This window comes from Vicia villosa, linkage group LG7 (genome assembly GCF_029867415.1).
Source record: "Vicia villosa cultivar HV-30 ecotype Madison, WI linkage group LG7, Vvil1.0, whole genome shotgun sequence".
Classification (NCBI taxonomy): Eukaryota; Viridiplantae; Streptophyta; class Magnoliopsida; order Fabales; family Fabaceae; genus Vicia; species Vicia villosa.
The window spans coordinates 114,698,330-114,715,944 of NC_081186.1; the positions used below are offsets into that span (position 1 = coordinate 114,698,330).

A 17,615-nucleotide genomic window follows, 5' to 3' on the forward strand; every position below is an offset into this window, starting at 1 on the left:
TAAACATGGACAATGACTATAATTTTATAATTTAAATTTGTCAAAAATGCTTAGTACTATATTTGGACAGCATAGGATATAGGAATAAGATGTGGACAAATGAAGTCATCAAATGCAATATAAAAACATCAAAGTTGTCTCCCAAAGTTTGGATATTAATACTAAAAATCATAAATCAAGTACTTCCGTATTTGGAAAGAAGAATCTAGTTCATGATCCTATGTGGGCCAAATCAAAGATTTTCATTTTTAATTATTTCTTCATTTAGGTCACTCGAAAACAACAAATAAATGGTGTAGCTTTTGATTAATTTATAGTAATAATAACTCAATCAAAAGTACTTATGTGGTTTTTTAATTATTCGCGTCCAAACTTATTGCTCTAAAAAATTATGATTCATGTGTATAATTCAATTATGGCTTAGAACAAAAAAAAAAACATAGTTTGCTTGATTTATGAAGTTCTTGATATTTTTTTATTTGTTAATTAGGTTTAAATTAAAAAGTCATATATTTTTTAAAAAATAATCTAAATTGACCATACATAATTATGAACAAATTGATTTGGTTTAAATTATCGAAACGTATCAGTCTATTTACATACAATTTATTAATCACTTGTTAATTTTAATTAAATTGGTTAAATTATTTAAATGCAATTTGTTAATCATTTGTTGCTATACTTAAATTGAACAAATTATTTAAGGAAATTCTTTAGGTGTGGTTCTTACTATTTTCCAATGAAAATGTGACAAGTGTATAATTTTCTGTTACACGTATGTAAATTTATCCTATTTTCACTTACTAAATCATATTTATGTATATTTGTCATATTTTTATTAGAAAATAGTAAAAACCACACCTAAAGAGTTGTACTTAACTTTTATCCATTATTTAAATGTAATTTGTTAACCACTTGTTCTTTTTCAATTGATTTGAATACAAACCATAAGGAAAGAAAACACCACTTAACTATCTTAAGAGAAAAAAGAAAGAAAAGAAGAAAATGAAGAGTTGTACGAGATCCTCGAAAAAAATTGCACACAATTTTTTTAATCATAAATTTGCCTGTATTAATTTATTTTTAAATTTTTAAAATTTTTATTCACGACCAAAATAAATATAGATATTATATTATAACTATTAACCCTAATTTTAGTAATATTGACTTAATCACAATTAAATTGCCACAAGTAAAAAGTACTTAACACATTTGTTTAAACATGACTAATAAGTAAAATATTGTAATCGAACATCAAAATTATAAACATCAAAATTATAGAAATTAAGTTCAAAATAAATTTTACTATTTTTAAAAATATAAAATATTTCTTTCTTAAATATAAAATAAACTCACTTCTAAAAATCAAAATATATTTGTTATATATTTTTTAAAAACAAGAATATGAAAAACCTAAAACAAATTTTAAAAATGGTTCAAATAATAAGTTGTTTTAAACAACTTCTTTGTAAGATATTTTTCAATACCTGACTTTTAAAAAAAAAACAATATTTTTACTATGGTAAACAAATACTAAAATAGTTTATAGTTTTCCTTTTAATTTTTAAAAATTAGTTTATGCATATGAATTGTTTGAACTATTATCTAACATAATACCAATTAACTAGTTAGTTAATTGCATATCTAATTTTCTTCTCATGTATGCAAGCTAAGCTTATCTTATATTGTACTCAAAGCAAAATGCATAAACTTTAATAATGATTATGAGACAATAGATGATGATACATATCTATGATAGGTGTAGTACAAAATAGGGAAGAAATTCTTAGTTGAAAGGTTGTAATGAAAACAGCATATCCCAAAGATATTTTATTGTGTGGTGTGTATAGGATAGTGATGGAGTGGACCATTATATGAAGAGAGCACAGGTGAGTCACATGCAAACAAACAAAGTGAGACTGAGAGTGAGTCAGTGCCAAACCCGTTTTCACTCACTTTTATTTGTCATGGTCTTAATCTCACGCGCCTTTGTGTTGCGTGTGAGAATGGGGTAAGGGGACCCTAATGAAATGGACATTGGATTGGATGAGTCAAATTAAATTGGTAATGTTATTTCATTAATTGATTGTAAACTGTTGCACTAATAGTATAATTTTCTAGTGCTTTTGGGAAATTATATTTTCACTGTACTCACAAAACACATATAAGAGATAGCACCGAGATGCATGTTTTTTTTGCAGATCATATAGTTCTACATGATGAGTCGAAGAATGATTTAAATGAGAGGTTGAAAATGACATTTAGAAACACATGGTTTTTGTCTAAGAAGAAGTAAGAAGGAGTATGTGAAGTGTAAGTTCAGTAAAAGGAGAAGCATTTCTAACCTAGAGATCAAAGTTGAAGACTATACCATCCCACAAGTCACGTGATTTAAATATCTTGGGCTTGTTATAGAAAATGATTGAGAAACAAAAGGGAATGTAAACCATTGAATTCAAGATGAGTGACTTAAATGGAGGAGGAATTCGAGGATTTTATGTAACATAAAGGCATCACTCAAGTGGAAGGAAAGTATTTATCCAATTGCGGTAAGACTTGTGATGTTGTACGAGATAGAATGTTGGGCAATTAAGAATCAACACGGGAGTAAAATAAGTGTAGCTTATATGAGGATGTTGCATTGGATATGTGGTAAGACTATACAAGATAAATTTAGAAATGAAAAAATTAGGGAGAGTGTTGGGGTAGCAGTGATAGTATAAAAAATGATGGAAAATAAACTTCGGTGGTTTGAGCATATAAAAAGGAGATATGTAAATTATGTGATAAGGAGACTAGATCATATTAAGATGATTCAAACAGTTAGAAGTATATGAAGACATAGAAAAACTATTAAAGAAGTTGAATCTTTCTATTAAATTAGTCGATCTCACTTAGTGAAATAAGACTTGGTTGTTGTTGTTGTAGTATAATTTGCTATAAAAATTGGATGTTTATTGTGTTTCCAAATATAGTTTATCATATTTATATATTATTGTAGTTTATAAACAATGAGTGGTTAAATTCCTTTGAGGGAGGGTTTGGCCTCCCATTGTTCTCCCTAACTCAAGAGATTAGTTTTTGAACTTGCACGCCGAGGATACTTAATTTCTACTAAAAATATTAAAGGATTTGAATCTTTTACGTAAGAGGTCAAGGGTTTTGATTCCTAACTTTTGTCTATAAATAAAACTTGGTTAGGAGAGAGAATCCACCTTATGTGTCCCATGTTTTTTTAAGGAGACTAGTTATTGTCAAACGATAATCGAAACTTTGTTTATATAACATAGCAATCCAATATTTTTTATCATGCTTGCTGTTATTGGCAAAATTTCAATTTATTTGAAGAGGATCATAAGTCAATATAAAATCAAAATTCTCAAAGAAACACAGAGGAATTCAACGATTATGGTGAAATCAACAAAGAAAATAACTTTCAAGACCCATTTGTGCAACATAACGAGTCTTAATCCAATTCTTATTAATATAAGTAGTGAAGATCATGGATCTTTCAAACACGTGTTATTTGAAGACTTAAACTCAACGAAATACCAGCTGATAAAGAACAAACTTTTAGCATGTGTCGGCTTTTAAAACACTGTCTGTTGGGGTTGATTGAAAATATACATGTTGAAGAAGTCTCATATTGCTTAGTTTTGTGAAGGAAGATGGAATGCTATATATAGGATTCAAGTTCTTCGAAGTCCCACATCACTTTATTTTGTGAATGAAAAGGGAGACTAAGGCTATATATAGGATTCAAGTTCTTCGTTACAAGATGTACCAGTCAAAAACACTTTAAGCTTGTATTTCACTTTTTAAATTTTCTCTTATACTCTTGTTTTAGAGTGTTGTGAGTCATAATTAAATATTTTCTTTGGAGAGTGTGAGTGTATTGGGGTCAAGGGGTGGTTGAGGGTAGTCTATGTGTTTTAACAATTTTCATATAGTGTTATTCTTTAGTTGTCATTTGACAACGGTCGTAGTTTTTTCTATGTGATATGTTTTTCCTAACACTATCGGTTGAGATTAGCTCAGCAAAATAATTGTCACAATCGTAGCATATCGCTAAAGTGGTAGTTACTTAGCTTCCTTCCTTTATAAATTAGAGTTCTTCAAAATAATAAATAGTTAGATATTTTATTTCTAAAGCATATTTCTAGTCAAAAATGAACTCAAATTCCACAACTTTAGTTATACATTTCATCTTCTTTTAAATTACTTTACATTTCTTGTAATTTTAATTCAATGTACTTTATATTTTATTCAAATATCTCTTTCAAAATATTGTTTTTTCAATTCCTTTACTTTTATCACACTTTACATTTCAAGACAATTATAACTTCTCACCATTTACGTTTTAGTCTTTCATTTTATACCTTTCTACTTTCATTATATTTTAATTTAAACTTTATTTTATTTAAAGCCATTTCATTTCTCGATAAATCAACCTTAAATTCTTTTTGGTCAATGTCGACCATAAAACTTGAATTCAACTCGAATATATTTTTAAAATCAACCAGCAAACTCGCGAGTCTACACATTAACATGTTTGTATTTTCACAATCGTAATGATTATAAACTTTTTTGTATTTTCGTTTTGATTGACTTTTTCAAATAAAAATACCCATAAACAGATTGACATGCTGAGTGGAAAGAGTTTCAAACAACTCATTTGTTTTCAAATTGTGCTTTTGGTAGTTATTATGAGTTTGCATGTTCTAAGAAGAGGAAAAAACTATCTAACTGAATCTCAACCTTGTAATAATTATGACCAATAATAATAATAATAATAAGTGAAATACTCCAAGGGCTAGAATTTCTATCACAATAATAGTTACATTTGCTAGAAATCTAATGTGACAATACAAATAACTTCTCCATTGTAGTTCATGGCCGGTAACAATCAGGTAATGGCGTAAGATAACTTCTCCTTTGTATTTGTGCTCTAGAACAAGGTAAAGTTTAATAATAGTAAATTTGTAACAAAATCCCAAGGATCGGTGAACCCAAACTCATTCATATTTTTTTGAGTAAAGGACGAATAAGGATCATGAAGGTTACAATTTTATTGTCTTGGCCTATAACCAATACAATGTCATCAAATTGTATGTGGCAATAATGTTAAACAATCGCCACCGTTTCGGTATGGAAATGTGTATACATTGCAGAGAAATGGACTAGATTTTTCAATCCTATCGAGCAACGAAATTCCATCAAAATAAAGAAACTAACAAAGTTCATCACAAATTCAAAAATTGATCGAACAATCCCTCAGTAAGTTTGATTTCAACGCGGGATACGCTAACCAACCATTTTTCACATCCATGCTTCCAAAATGAGTACAACAAATTGAGAGTCATAAGGGTTAAAATATCATAAATTATCGAAATTCACCGAATATATCATAGAATTAACCATTGAGCATATTTCTAGATACATCATCTAAATGGGCAATATCACAATAAGTGAATAGTTTAAGATGAGGCTTTTTCCAAATTCTATGAACAAAATGGATTCTCGTGGATTTTCATACTCCTATCTAATTTGATTCAAACTTGGATACAATTAGAAAAAAGATTCCACAATTATTTTCTCATAGGCGGTTTAAAAGTATGTTAGATGAAGTTATTTAATGTCAAATGACAAAACAATGAATTCGTCAATGACTACTTGGTCCAATTTTGATAATTAAAAAGAAAGTGTTTCATACCCATATCTGAGATGAAATTAGTGAAGATGATTACTTATGTCATAGACTTTTGAGCATTTGAATGGACAATGATTACGAAGATTCCAAGACATACATTTTTGACATCTGTTCAAAGGTCACAAAAACTTATGACGACTTCATTCATTAAAAATATAATAGGGATGTCCATCATGTAACAAGTACTTTAACTAAAGGTTTTTTCTTTACCCACCTCCCTATGGGGGTCACCCCCAGCGAAAACCCCACTTTACCCCTGCTTCGGAAATGCATTTCTGAAGTATTTTTTTTCTAAATTTTCCCAGACTTCGGAAGTGCACTTCCGAAAACACCAAATGGGGGGTGTTTTTGGAGATGCACTTCCGAAAACACCTTTTTTCAGATTTTAGTGTAATTCGGAAGTGCATTTCTGAATTATGCAGAAGTCTCTTTTTTTATGGTTTTCTAATAGTCCCGTACGAAAGATATATTGGACGTATAATATACACAAAACGGAAAAGCCGAACAAAACAAACGACATATCAACGTAAAATACAAATATAATAAATAAAATTCAAATAATATATATAGACCGAGTCGAGTCATAGTGGGCGAAATATATAATCCGAATACAAAAAGAAAATAAACCCGAACCCCTACTGGGTATGCCTAACCCTCTCTCCCTGGGACCTCCTCTGCCGCCTGTATGCCGCCGCACGACCCGCATCAGTGACGATCCTCTCCATCACGGCGACTGCCTCTGGACCGCCCAGATCAACGATACCTCGATCCAACGCGTCCCGCCCAAACATCTCTATCCGCTGGCAGATCGGCAGGAGATCAATAGCGTGGTCATCCTCGGCCTGCTGGTTCTCCAGGATCTCCTCGTGTGCTGGCCTAGGAGCGCTGGGAGCGTCGGGTCTCATCAGAGGATGTGACACCAGATAGAACCATGTGACATACCCTTCCACACTGTGCCAGTCTTGGGTGACCCGAATGCGATGATACTCCTCTAGGACCACATGACGCTTCCAATCTGCATATATGTCAGTGAGCTACACTCGGGTCACTGTGTCGGGAGCAGCCTCAAAAGGTGACTTGGGTATCAGCTGCACAAATCCAAACTGTCGCATGCACCGCTCAGGGAGATACTGCACCATGGTGTTGGTCCCGCATGCCAACCAGCTAGAATATAACGATATGCTGTCAAAGGGGACAACATCAGTGTAGTCGCTGAATGGCCTCCAACTGACGTCATCGTGCATCGTGCGGTCGAGGTACCCACGGTATGGTCCCACTGCATTGTTCCCCCTTTGGAGAACGTATCGGGCGGCCCTAGGCATCTCGTCCTCGTACTCAGGATCAACGCGGAAGCCGTGGATGCGGGGGAAGTAGGAGATGATCCAGCTCTGAAACACAAACACGATAATGTATTAAAATTAAATACGAAACATAAATAAATGTGAAACAATTAAAATGAAACGTACCGTCAGTAGTGTGCAGGATCCGGTCAACTGCCTGGTCCTCCAGTTGGAGGCCTCATTCAGCTTCTGGTATAGGTATACCGGAGTAGCTGACCCCCAGTTCCACTGGTGAACGGTAGTCACGTCCATGAAGTAGCGGAGGTAGGTCACGTCGACATATCTTGCACTCTTGTCCACAAAGATTGCGGCGCCTACCACAAACATGAACCAACACTGGAGAGCGCAGCCATGGTGATACGTCATAAATAGACCGTCATCCGCCTCCTCGGATTCGGCCGCCGCCACCAGGTGGTGCTCGAAATATGCTTTCAATGTGATGAACCGGATATGAGGCTCATTTGTCGTCTCGCACTCATAGTCAGCCATATCTGGCTCCATACCCAAATAGACCGCCATCCACTCACTGGCTTCGATCCTCTGGATTCGGGAATGGTCCAACAGCATCCCCCTAATCGGCAAGTGGAGAAGACACTGCACATCGTGCAAGGTGATCGTCATCTCCCCAACCGGTAAGTGGAAAGAAGACGTCTCCCTGTGCCACCTCTCCACAAAGGCCCCCTGCATGCCGTGGCTGATGGTGGCATACCCCGTCATGCACAGACCACTAAGCCCTGAAGCTCTCTCCGTGTCGTTAAACCACTGCGCCTATGGTTTAAAGAGACCGAAAACCTTCCGGGCGTGGTTCACTTGTTTCAAAGTCTGTCTCTCCTGTTACAACAAAAACAAATAAAAAACACTATTAATTAGACCGTTAAGAAAATGTTGAATAAACAGCTAATTTAAAAACGGTTAAATAATAAAGTCGGGCAAATTATAAAAAATACCTCTCCCCAGATACGCCGAGCGACGTGCTCGTGGTAGGTAATCAGCAAGGTCGTGTCACTGGGCCCTCCTGGGTAGCCCTCCTCCTGCTCCTCCTCCTCCCGGTGTGGAGGGTCAACATCCGGTATCTCCTCCGTCTCGTGGTATGTAACTGCCTCCTCCTCCTCCTCCTCTCGCTGGCGGGAAGAAGATACCTGAGCCAGACGACTCCTCGAACCAGATGCAGAAGTACCCTCGTCCATCTGCACGGGAACTCGCGCACGTCCCCGTCCCTGCATCGACGCCAGCTGCGCCGCCCGCTCGCGTCTAGCCGACGTATTCTGGGTCTCTCTACCCTGTCTGATGCGTGCTGAGTTTCCTGCCATGTTCCTGAAAAACAATTGAAATAAATAAGAATGCGAAACAATTGAAAAAAAAAATTCTAGACCACTTCGGAAGTTCATTTCCAAAACTGGGAATGGAGGTGTTTTCGGAAATGAACTTCCGAAACACCCCTACGAAGCAGTTTTCTGCAACTTCCATGGCAGACCCCAAAATCCAACTTCAAAACTAATTTTAATCTATCTAAACAACCTAAATAGCAGTACCAACCTACCCCAATATAATTTTCGCAAGTTCTAAACACCCTAATAGAGATATGAATCATGGATCTAAGAATTGAAAAAATTGATAAACTTACCACTAATAGAGATTGAGATGATTTAGGTTGAGATTGGGTCGCCTTTGGCAATCTCTGACTAGTTCACACACTTGCTTTTGCAGAAATTTTGAAGGGAGGAAGTTTGGAAGAAGATTTAGGGTGAAATGAATGGGGGAGGGGGGCTGTTTTGCTTAATCTGCAAACCGCGCAATATTTCAGAAACGCACTTCCGAAATGCTGTTTTCGGAAATGCATTTCCAAAATAAGACAAATTTTGAAAAAAAAAGGCGCTTTCGGAGATGCATCTCCGAAATCACCATTTTTTTGCATTTCGGAAATACATTTCCGAAATAAGGGATATTTTGGGTTTTTCACCAGAGGTGATCAAGAGAGTAAGGAGGTGGGTAAAGAAATAATCTTAACTAAAAAGTTTTCCAGAATAATTAACACCATTCAGAAAGATCAAATTTGAATCTTTTGTTCTAGTTATTTTTAAAGACTGGGAAAAAGACAAAGGTAGTCATTTGCGGCCGAAGAAAAGAAAAGCTTAGCGACTATATTGGTTAGGTATATAAGGTTAACCACTAGAGAAATTGTCAATAAATAGATAAAAAACTTATTAAAGAGCAAGTTGTCTAACACATGCAAGTACATGTATGTTAGAGAGATTTATCTATTGAAAAAAAAAATATTTTTCTTTATAAAATAATGTAATGTTGTAAATAGTTTTTTTTTCTTTCATTATTACTAAAATTTAGGATAATTCACATGTTTCTTAAAAAAATAGTGTGTACATGTTATCCAAAATCCCAGTTGAAAGTTGCAAACAAAAAAGAACAAATGCTTTTGTGATGAAACTTTTGTTTGTTTGTGAAATGCCATTGAGCAATCCAAGGCATCTTTTCATCATCACAATCATCATTCATAATTAATCAAACTAGGAGAGAGAAATCTCAATGAAAGAAAAAAAATAATTACTTATGCAATCTGAAAATGACTTATCCAACTGACACACACACTAAGAAAGAGAAAAACAGACACAAACATTGCATAGTTCAAACACTATTCAATACTCATGTTTTTTGTTTTTCCTTTTTTCACATTCTCTAGTTAATGTTGTTGTTCTCACTCACTCACCTTCTTCTCTTTCTCTCTCTATGCTCTTCTGTCACCCACCACTACTCTCTTTAATTCCCTTTGAAACCGTTGAACGTTTTTCAACTTTCACCACATCTTCATGAAAGATATACACCACTTGATCACAATCACAATTCACAATATACACTTTTGAGTTTTCATTCTCTCTCTTCATATATTATGTTAGTACTCTCTCTCTCTCTCTCTCTTTCTCTCTCTATGCTTTAATATGCTTTTAAGTTAAATTCATTCTTCAAAATTATAGCTTTTTGTATGATTTTTCTTAAAGTTGTTATTTTTAGTGACATTTGGTTATTTTTACTTGAATTACAACTGGGTTTCTTATATTGACTTCAAGTAGTTTAGATTTCTTCTAAAAGGTAAAAAAAAAAGTGCTTTTTTTTAGTGTTTGGCTTTTTGATTTTCTGGGTGTGTTTTTTGCATCAAAGGGTGTGCTTAAATTAGGTTACTTTAGAATTTGCTTAATGTTAAAGTTTTGTGATTGGTTGGTGTGACTATGAAAGTGGACCTTAGTCTTTATCTTCAATGTGAAGCTTTTTTTGATGTTCATGTTTGTTTATAGTTTGGTAAGATGTAATCTAGCTTCTATTTTTGTTCTTATTCTAATTGATCTTGTAGATATATCCATTGATCTAGCTTATGCTTTTTAGTTCTCTTCTGCATGTTTGGTTTGTTTTTGAGGTTTTGGTGTTTTTATTGTTCTTATTTTTCAATTTTGCTTGCTCTAGACTTTTAGGGTTATGTTTGTTAAACATTCATCTGCATAATTCAGTAGAGTATAACCAAGTGGTTGAATTCGCGTGGTTAATGAGTTTAAGATAAGGTCGGATCGACCGGAGTATCCGTGTTCGGTTCCTGACTGAAACGATTATCTGTTAGCAGCTTTATTTGTTGGAATGAATAATTTATGGTGATCTTATCTAATTCTTGCTTTTTATATGATTTAATTTTGACTGATGTTAACCGATGTTCTAAAAATGTTTTTAAATAATCGAAAAAAGTCGACTTTTATGGAAAATTGCGCGTTCAGTGCATTGGAAAATTGCGTGTTCGTTAGACATTGCACTTAGGACACTAGTTAGTTAGACTTTAATATTAAGCTTTTTTGACTTGTTAGTGAATGTACAATGTATTTCGTCGGTTACGCGTTTTTCTGACTCGTCATTGTCTTTTATTTGTTGTTGGTTTTATATGAGAACAGCTATAGGTGCTAAAGTTTTTCTGGTTAAAGATTCTGAAAAGACTTGAATTTAAATGCATGGATCGAGGCGACCAAATGGCGGCATTATCGGGTTCTGCGTCGTACTATATGCCGAGAGGAATACCTGGTTCTGGAAACCAGCACGAGTTGCTTAGTTCGGCCGGTATTCGTCAACTATCGAATGCCAACAATTCACCGTTTCAATCAAGTATTGGTGGTGGCGGTGGTGGTGGAGGTACTATTGGATCTACAATGCCGATGGATTCTTCTGGAATTTCATCCCAAAGTATCAATGTAGGCGGTCCTTCCGGGGGAGCAGCTTCAACTGGTGAGCCTGGCAAAAGGAAGCGGGGTAGACCGAGAAAATACGGGGCTGATGGAAGTGTTTCGTTGGCATTGACTCCAACAACACCAGCAAGTCAGCCTGGATCTGGATCTGGATCGCAAGGTCAGAAACGCGGTCGAGGCCGCCCGCCAGGGTCAGGAAAGAAACAACAGCTGGCTTCTGTTGGTAAGTTTCGATTCCACTTTTTAATATGTCAAGTTTGATATAATTAAACTTAACTTGAGATTTTTCTTGTTTCATAATTTCATATCCGTGTTTTTCGGATAGTATATGTATATTTTGAGTTATGGTTTGTCGATTCAAAATTTGACTGATCACAAGATAGATGGTTGGAATTCAAATTGCCTGCGGTCAGAACATCGATGACCGTTGGATCGAGATCTGATGATCTAGATTTCCGGCTCAATATCTTTGTTTTTTCTTCAAAATCAAAATAAATTGAGTTATCAATGAATTTTATATTCTTCCATGTATGTATGTTGATGCGAATCTTATAATTTTCTTTCCGTTATAAAGTTTTCTGATTACACGATATAATAAATTTTATCATTTAGACTATTGTTTCCGTCATTTTGAACATTGAAGTAAACTTTGTATGATTTTTGGCAGGAGGTTTGATCTCTAGTTCAGCTGGGAACGGATTCGCGCCTCATGTCATCAACATTGCGATCGGAGAAGTACGCCACATTTTTTATAGCAATCTGTATCAATCTCTCGGTTTTGCCATTATAAATGTCTAAAATTTATTTTTTGTTTCAAATGCTATATTTGAGCAATTCTTTTGAAAAATGACGATTTTCTTCTCTTTAGGACATCGCAACGAAAATTCTGGCATTTTCTCAGCAGGGACCTAGAGCAATATTTGTTATGTCTGCCAACGGTGCTGTCTCTACCGTGACGCTTTGCCAGCCTTCGACATCTGGGGGATCCGTCACATATGAGGTTCGGAACTTTCTCATTGTTACATACATCTATGTTTGATAAACTTATAGGTTCATAAAATTGAGTTTGACATGTTTGAGTTATGTCGTTTGAAATTGATTTTGCCTGAAGAATTGATTCTATCTCGAAGTTAGGATTTATAGCTTTTGACTGTCATTGTCAAAATGATTTTTACGCTCAAATATATATTTTAAACTCATTTATACATCAACGTATTCCGGCTTAATTCCCTTTTAACTAAAATCAATTCATTCAAAATTAGTTTTTGTCACCACTGAACCAAACACGCACAAACTCGTTTTAGCATGTTAATTTTTTTTTTTTTTTATGTTTATTCATGGATTATGATTAATAATTTGTGGAGCCTCAATAGGGGCGTTTTGAGATACTAAGCCTGACAGGCTCTTACTTGGTTGCTGATAACAACGGCTTGCGAAATCGAACTGGTTCATTAAGTGTTACTCTTGCAAGTCCTGACGGTCGTGTCATTGGTGGAGGCGTCGGTGGTCTTCTCATCGCCGCAAGTCCAGTTCAGGTACTTCCACTTTTACCGCTGTTAGTCCAACATTGAAAATCCTCTTCCACACATCAAAATCAACAACTTTAGTTTCTGTTTCTTCGCGAAGAAGTTTCATTTTTTCACTTATAATTACAATCTGTCACATTATTTCTGTCGACAGTATAAAACTAGTTTTGGTCATGATGACTACAGGTGATAGTCGGAAGCTTTATGTGGGGCGGACAAAAGCCAAAGAACAAGAAGAACGAAGATTCGGAAAATCAAGAAGTTGGCATCGAGCAAGACCATCATCACCATCACGGAGTTCATAATCCGGTTGCAGTGAACAGCATTTCACCAAACCAGAACCTGACTCCGAGTTCTCTGAATTCTTGGCCTGCATCGCGTCCATTGGATATGCGTAACTCCCATATGGACATTGATTTGATGCGCGGGTGATAATCTATTTTTATTAGCATACACACCAACCAGTGCTTGGTAAATATTTAAGATTTTCATGGTCACTCATCTAGTTTTCATGCAGTAGTGATGACAGTGGCAACTAGAGTAGAAAAAGCTTTCTGACTTATGGATTTTGATTATTGTGACCTGTGATCGATTGATTGACTTTAGGGGGGTGCATGCACTCATTTTTTTGTTGTGATGAATTTTAATTTGAAGATTTCGGTTTTCTTGATTATTGTTTATGTGAAGAAGATCGATAGCGAGTTAGTTAAGATGCTGTGGTTTAAGTGTGTATCATTAGTAATGTGATACGATGACGTGGCTTTAATCGATGGATTAGCGAAAGGGACTAATCGTCGTGCGGGTTTAATCAAAGGATTAATGGAAGGGACTAATCATCCGCAGTTAGTGTAGTTTTCTAACATACACCAATATTAAAAAAGTTAGTGTAGTTTTCTATTTGAACAAAACAAATAAAAGTATGATTGTGCACAGAACAAAACAATCACGAGTTTAGTTCATTTGTGGGATGAAACTTGAAAATCTTGGATAATACTTTGTGTATATGTTTTGAGAGAATATAATGGTGTTGGGAGAATTTGTAATGCAAATAACAAAAGAAATAAAGTAAATGCGTTTAATTTCACAAAAGCAAGTAATGAAGTAAACGATAAAAAGTAATCGAAATGCTTAAATTAAAAGAGGAACACAAGTTTATACATTTCTCACAAATCCGTTATTTCAATGAATCAGACGTATGAGTTCTAAAAAGAATAAAATGAAATGTGAACCCTGATTACAGAGTCAAAATCTACTTTGTTTCCACGTCTCTTTGGCTCTCAAACTGTTTCAAATTGCCACTTCTGTCGAAAAACGTCTTTAAGTTTTCCACTCGCATCTGTCAAAAATATGACTTTGTGACATGGTGTCGAAAATATGACTTGGTTACATGCATTCAACATTCCTATACACCTTATATCCCATATTTATGTAGAAATGTCAAGCAAAATATCTCAGACTAAAAAGGTTTGTGAATTGAAAAAATGCTATTAAGTCATACATATGTTAACTTAAACAATTTGCAAGCCTCATGGATGTAATTTTCTTGAAATATGTTTTGAAAGGTATAGAAATTTTGGGGACGAAGTGAACAATGTTTTAAAATCTCACACAACTATTGTTGTTTGACCGGATATAGTCGAACCTTAGTGTGTGGCTTTTGTTTTCTGTTTTGGTAGAAATTGAGTATCCTCTATGCGCAACTGAAGGGACTAATTCCTCGAGTCGGGTACGACCGCAATGGGTGGAAAAACTCTCCTTAAGGGAATTTGACATTGCTGTGTGTCCAAGACCAGAATTGAACCCAAGACCTCTAGTTAAGTTAGGCCGCGAGGCTTTTGTTAAATATAATTTTATTGGTATCTAAGATTTTACTTTAATTAAAGAAAATAAAATCAAATTTTTGACAAGCTATCAGTTTTGCTTGCTTAAGCGTGTAGACTATACCATCATCCATGTTCTTTCATCTACTCCTCTTACATGCTCATTTGGCGTTTGTTTTATAACAAGTTAATGATCCGAATAGTTTTTTCATAGGTTGCTTATGAATTTATCGTTATCAATAGAGAGGTTTCCTTAGTTTAATCACACAAAACTTTATGAGCACCTTTGACCTTTTCTGTGAAAGTTAAACTAAACCCCCCATTTAACAACTATAATTGCATTAATAGAAACAAGAATTACACAAATATACCATATATTTAGAGTGATTAAGCACCCCCAGAGTTAGATAGAAAATACACCTTCTCCCTGAGAATATACTTATCCCTCTTTGTCATTATAAAAAAGTTTGATATAATCAAAGCACATAGATCCCATGTAAAAAGAGCGAGTTACCTTATAGTTATGGACAGAAAAAGTCTAGAGTAAGAAGTATGAAATAGGATCTAAGATTTTATTTCTCTCTACGGAAGGTAGCATCTAATTTTGAAAACAAACGATATGTAAGCTTTAAAGAACTTCTCCCCTTTGATTCTTTCTTGAACAAACCTTAAAAGTCTTTGAAGATTTATACACTGAGAGAAAACTTTGTTGTCTATTTCTTTCTCAGATTTTCTTGTCTTAGAAAATCTTTTGGACAACTTATTTTTATTCTCATTGGGCCTTATATGAATTTTGAACTCTAGTCATGTTGTATTTGACACCCCTTTGCTCCAAAATAACTTGAAACTCAACAATAGGTTAGTAGAAATTTAAATTTAATTGACTAAACGATTAATAAATTAATACTAGAGAATCAATTAGAGTTTTCCGATTTTTCAATCTCTATTAAGTGTATTACCTCAAAATCTCAAGGTAACTTTATAAACTTTCTCTTTCGAGGAGACGAAAACCCATAGTTGATTTTCTTTCTCTACGAATCATTTGATAAGAGAGATGGTTCAACAATTTAGGACTGATAAATCCATTACAAATTTATCATCTTAACCTTTTAATAGGTTACGTGATCATAGCCATTGAATGATATCATCAAAGTCAACACTTTTATTACGTATGTTGAAGGGTATCATCAACATAAAGAGCATCCAGACAAACACAATATCAAAAGGTTTTCCTATCTTTTAATTTTGATAAGTATCATATCATAAACTTCCTTTAAAGGAGTGTTGAGATGTATTTCTCATATAAATATCTCCATTTAACATTTTGAATAAGATGATCCTTAAAGGTCATCCATTCTTTAGTTAGACAATGATTCTTTTAAGTTGATCTCTTTAACCAAAATCTCTTCATTTAGACTTTTAACATTCTTCTTTTCTTTGATTGTCATCTTTCAATGATGTTTTCTAAGGGATATTTGCAAAAGTAACAACCTGTACTTCTACCTACTAGGGATTAGTTCATCAAAGGTAATATGTATGTGTTCTTCCATAGTCATGGTAAAAAGGAGGTTTTAAAAAGATTTCATATTCAGATTTTTATTAACCATGCATATAGAGGAATTTAAACATATCATATATTTGATCATTAAATATACCATTTCTTTCAACAATATGCATAAAAACTAACGTCTTACAAAACTTTATTAAAATCGTTAATTTTGATTCTTCTCTTTAACATATTAAATAATTTTTTATTGATGTTAAATTTAATAGACTTGATCTATATGATAATATCTTTCAATCCAACGAAGAATTTTGTTATACGAATATGCAATAAAGAGTTATTGGATGTGTTAAGTTTTTGGAGACCATGTATAGGTTAGTCACAATTTAATCACGAAAAAAATAAATAGAGGCCCTACTTAATCACGATTTAATATGTCAAACATTTTATGAGGCCCTATTTACCTACAGTTTAACCGTGAGAAACTTGAGGCTCCGTGCGGTAGCCTGCCTTGCACGCCCTCAAAGAGGATCCTGATGTTATGTTATTAAGTTTGATACCTTGATGTCATTTGATCATATATATATATATATATATATATATATATATATATATATATATATATATATATATATATATATATATATGATCCATTGATACCGGGTGTAAGTCTAAAAGACTTACACCAAATCTTAACCGTTAATAGATTTCGATTAAACGGTCTTATAAATAGCCTATTCTTAAGGAGAAAGAATAGACTATATATATTTTTTATTTCATTTAAAATGACCGTTTGATGAATTCGGTTAACGGTTGAGATTTGGTGTAAGTCTTTTAGACTTATACCTGGTGTGAATCCTGCTATATATATATATACACACACACACATAGGGACATGACACCAAGGTGTCAAACTTAGTAACATTACACATTTGATAACTCTTTACCGCATATCCATATAACAAAATTCACTGTTAGATTGAAAGCTAACATCATATATATCATGTCCATAAAATTTAACATTAATCGAATATCATTTGATATGTTAAAAAGAATGATCACAATTAACGGTTTCGTCGAAGTTTTGTAAAAGGTTAGTTTTTATGCTTCTCGTTGACATATTAAATGATTTCCGATTGATGTTAAATTTTATAGTCATGATCTATATCGTAATAGCTTTAAATCCGACGGTAAATTTTGTTATATGAATATGTTGTAAAGAATTATCAAATATGTCATGTTAATAAATTTAATATCTTGGTGTCATTTGATGATTTTTTTAAAAATAATCAAGTTTTTCAAAAAAATTACATAAATAACCAATGTTTCAAATCAATTAAAAAAATGACCATTTTTTCAAAAAATTTACGGCGGTTTTGAACTGCCACAATTTACAAAAAATTAAATTTAAGTGTTGTCGCCATATGGGGTGGCGACTTAGTTTATTTTTTAGGTGTAGTTGCCACCTAGGATGACGAAAATG

The 17,615-nt window shown here is 33.9% G+C and overlaps 1 protein-coding gene across 2 annotated transcripts; it reads left to right on the forward strand.

The window, feature by feature from the left end:
- The first annotated feature begins 9,638 nt into the window (after nucleotides 1–9,638).
- On the forward strand, nucleotides 9,639–13,481 carry LOC131616645 (AT-hook motif nuclear-localized protein 9-like). Of its 2 annotated transcripts, none has more exons than XM_058888024.1 (6): nucleotides 9,639–9,954; nucleotides 10,995–11,505; nucleotides 11,950–12,017; nucleotides 12,151–12,282; nucleotides 12,656–12,817; nucleotides 12,995–13,481. In XM_058888024.1, the coding sequence occupies exons 2-6, from the start codon at nucleotides 11,052–11,054 to the stop codon at nucleotides 13,238–13,240; spliced, it is 1,062 nt and encodes a 353-aa protein (XP_058744007.1). In that variant the 5' UTR covers nucleotides 9,639–9,954; nucleotides 10,995–11,051; the 3' UTR covers nucleotides 13,241–13,481. The 2 variants fall into 2 exon arrangements, with proteins under 2 accessions (XP_058744007.1, XP_058744008.1); XM_058888025.1 differs by lacking the exon at nucleotides 9,639–9,954 and adding an exon at nucleotides 10,004–10,152.
- The last annotated feature ends 4,134 nt before the right edge of the window (nucleotides 13,482–17,615 follow it).

Bases quoted from the DNA above. Each gene is read 5' to 3' on its own strand.
- LOC131616645 (XM_058888024.1), top strand. From the start codon at position 11,052: ATGGATCGAGGCGACCAAATGGCGGCATTATCGGGTTCTGCGTCGTAC. The intron at 12,018-12,150 runs GTACGCCACATT...TCTTCTCTTTAG, and splicing joins TCAACATTGCGATCGGAGAA to GACATCGCAACGAAAATTCT. The intron at 12,283-12,655 runs GTTCGGAACTTT...GAGCCTCAATAG, and splicing joins GGGGATCCGTCACATATGAG to GGGCGTTTTGAGATACTAAG.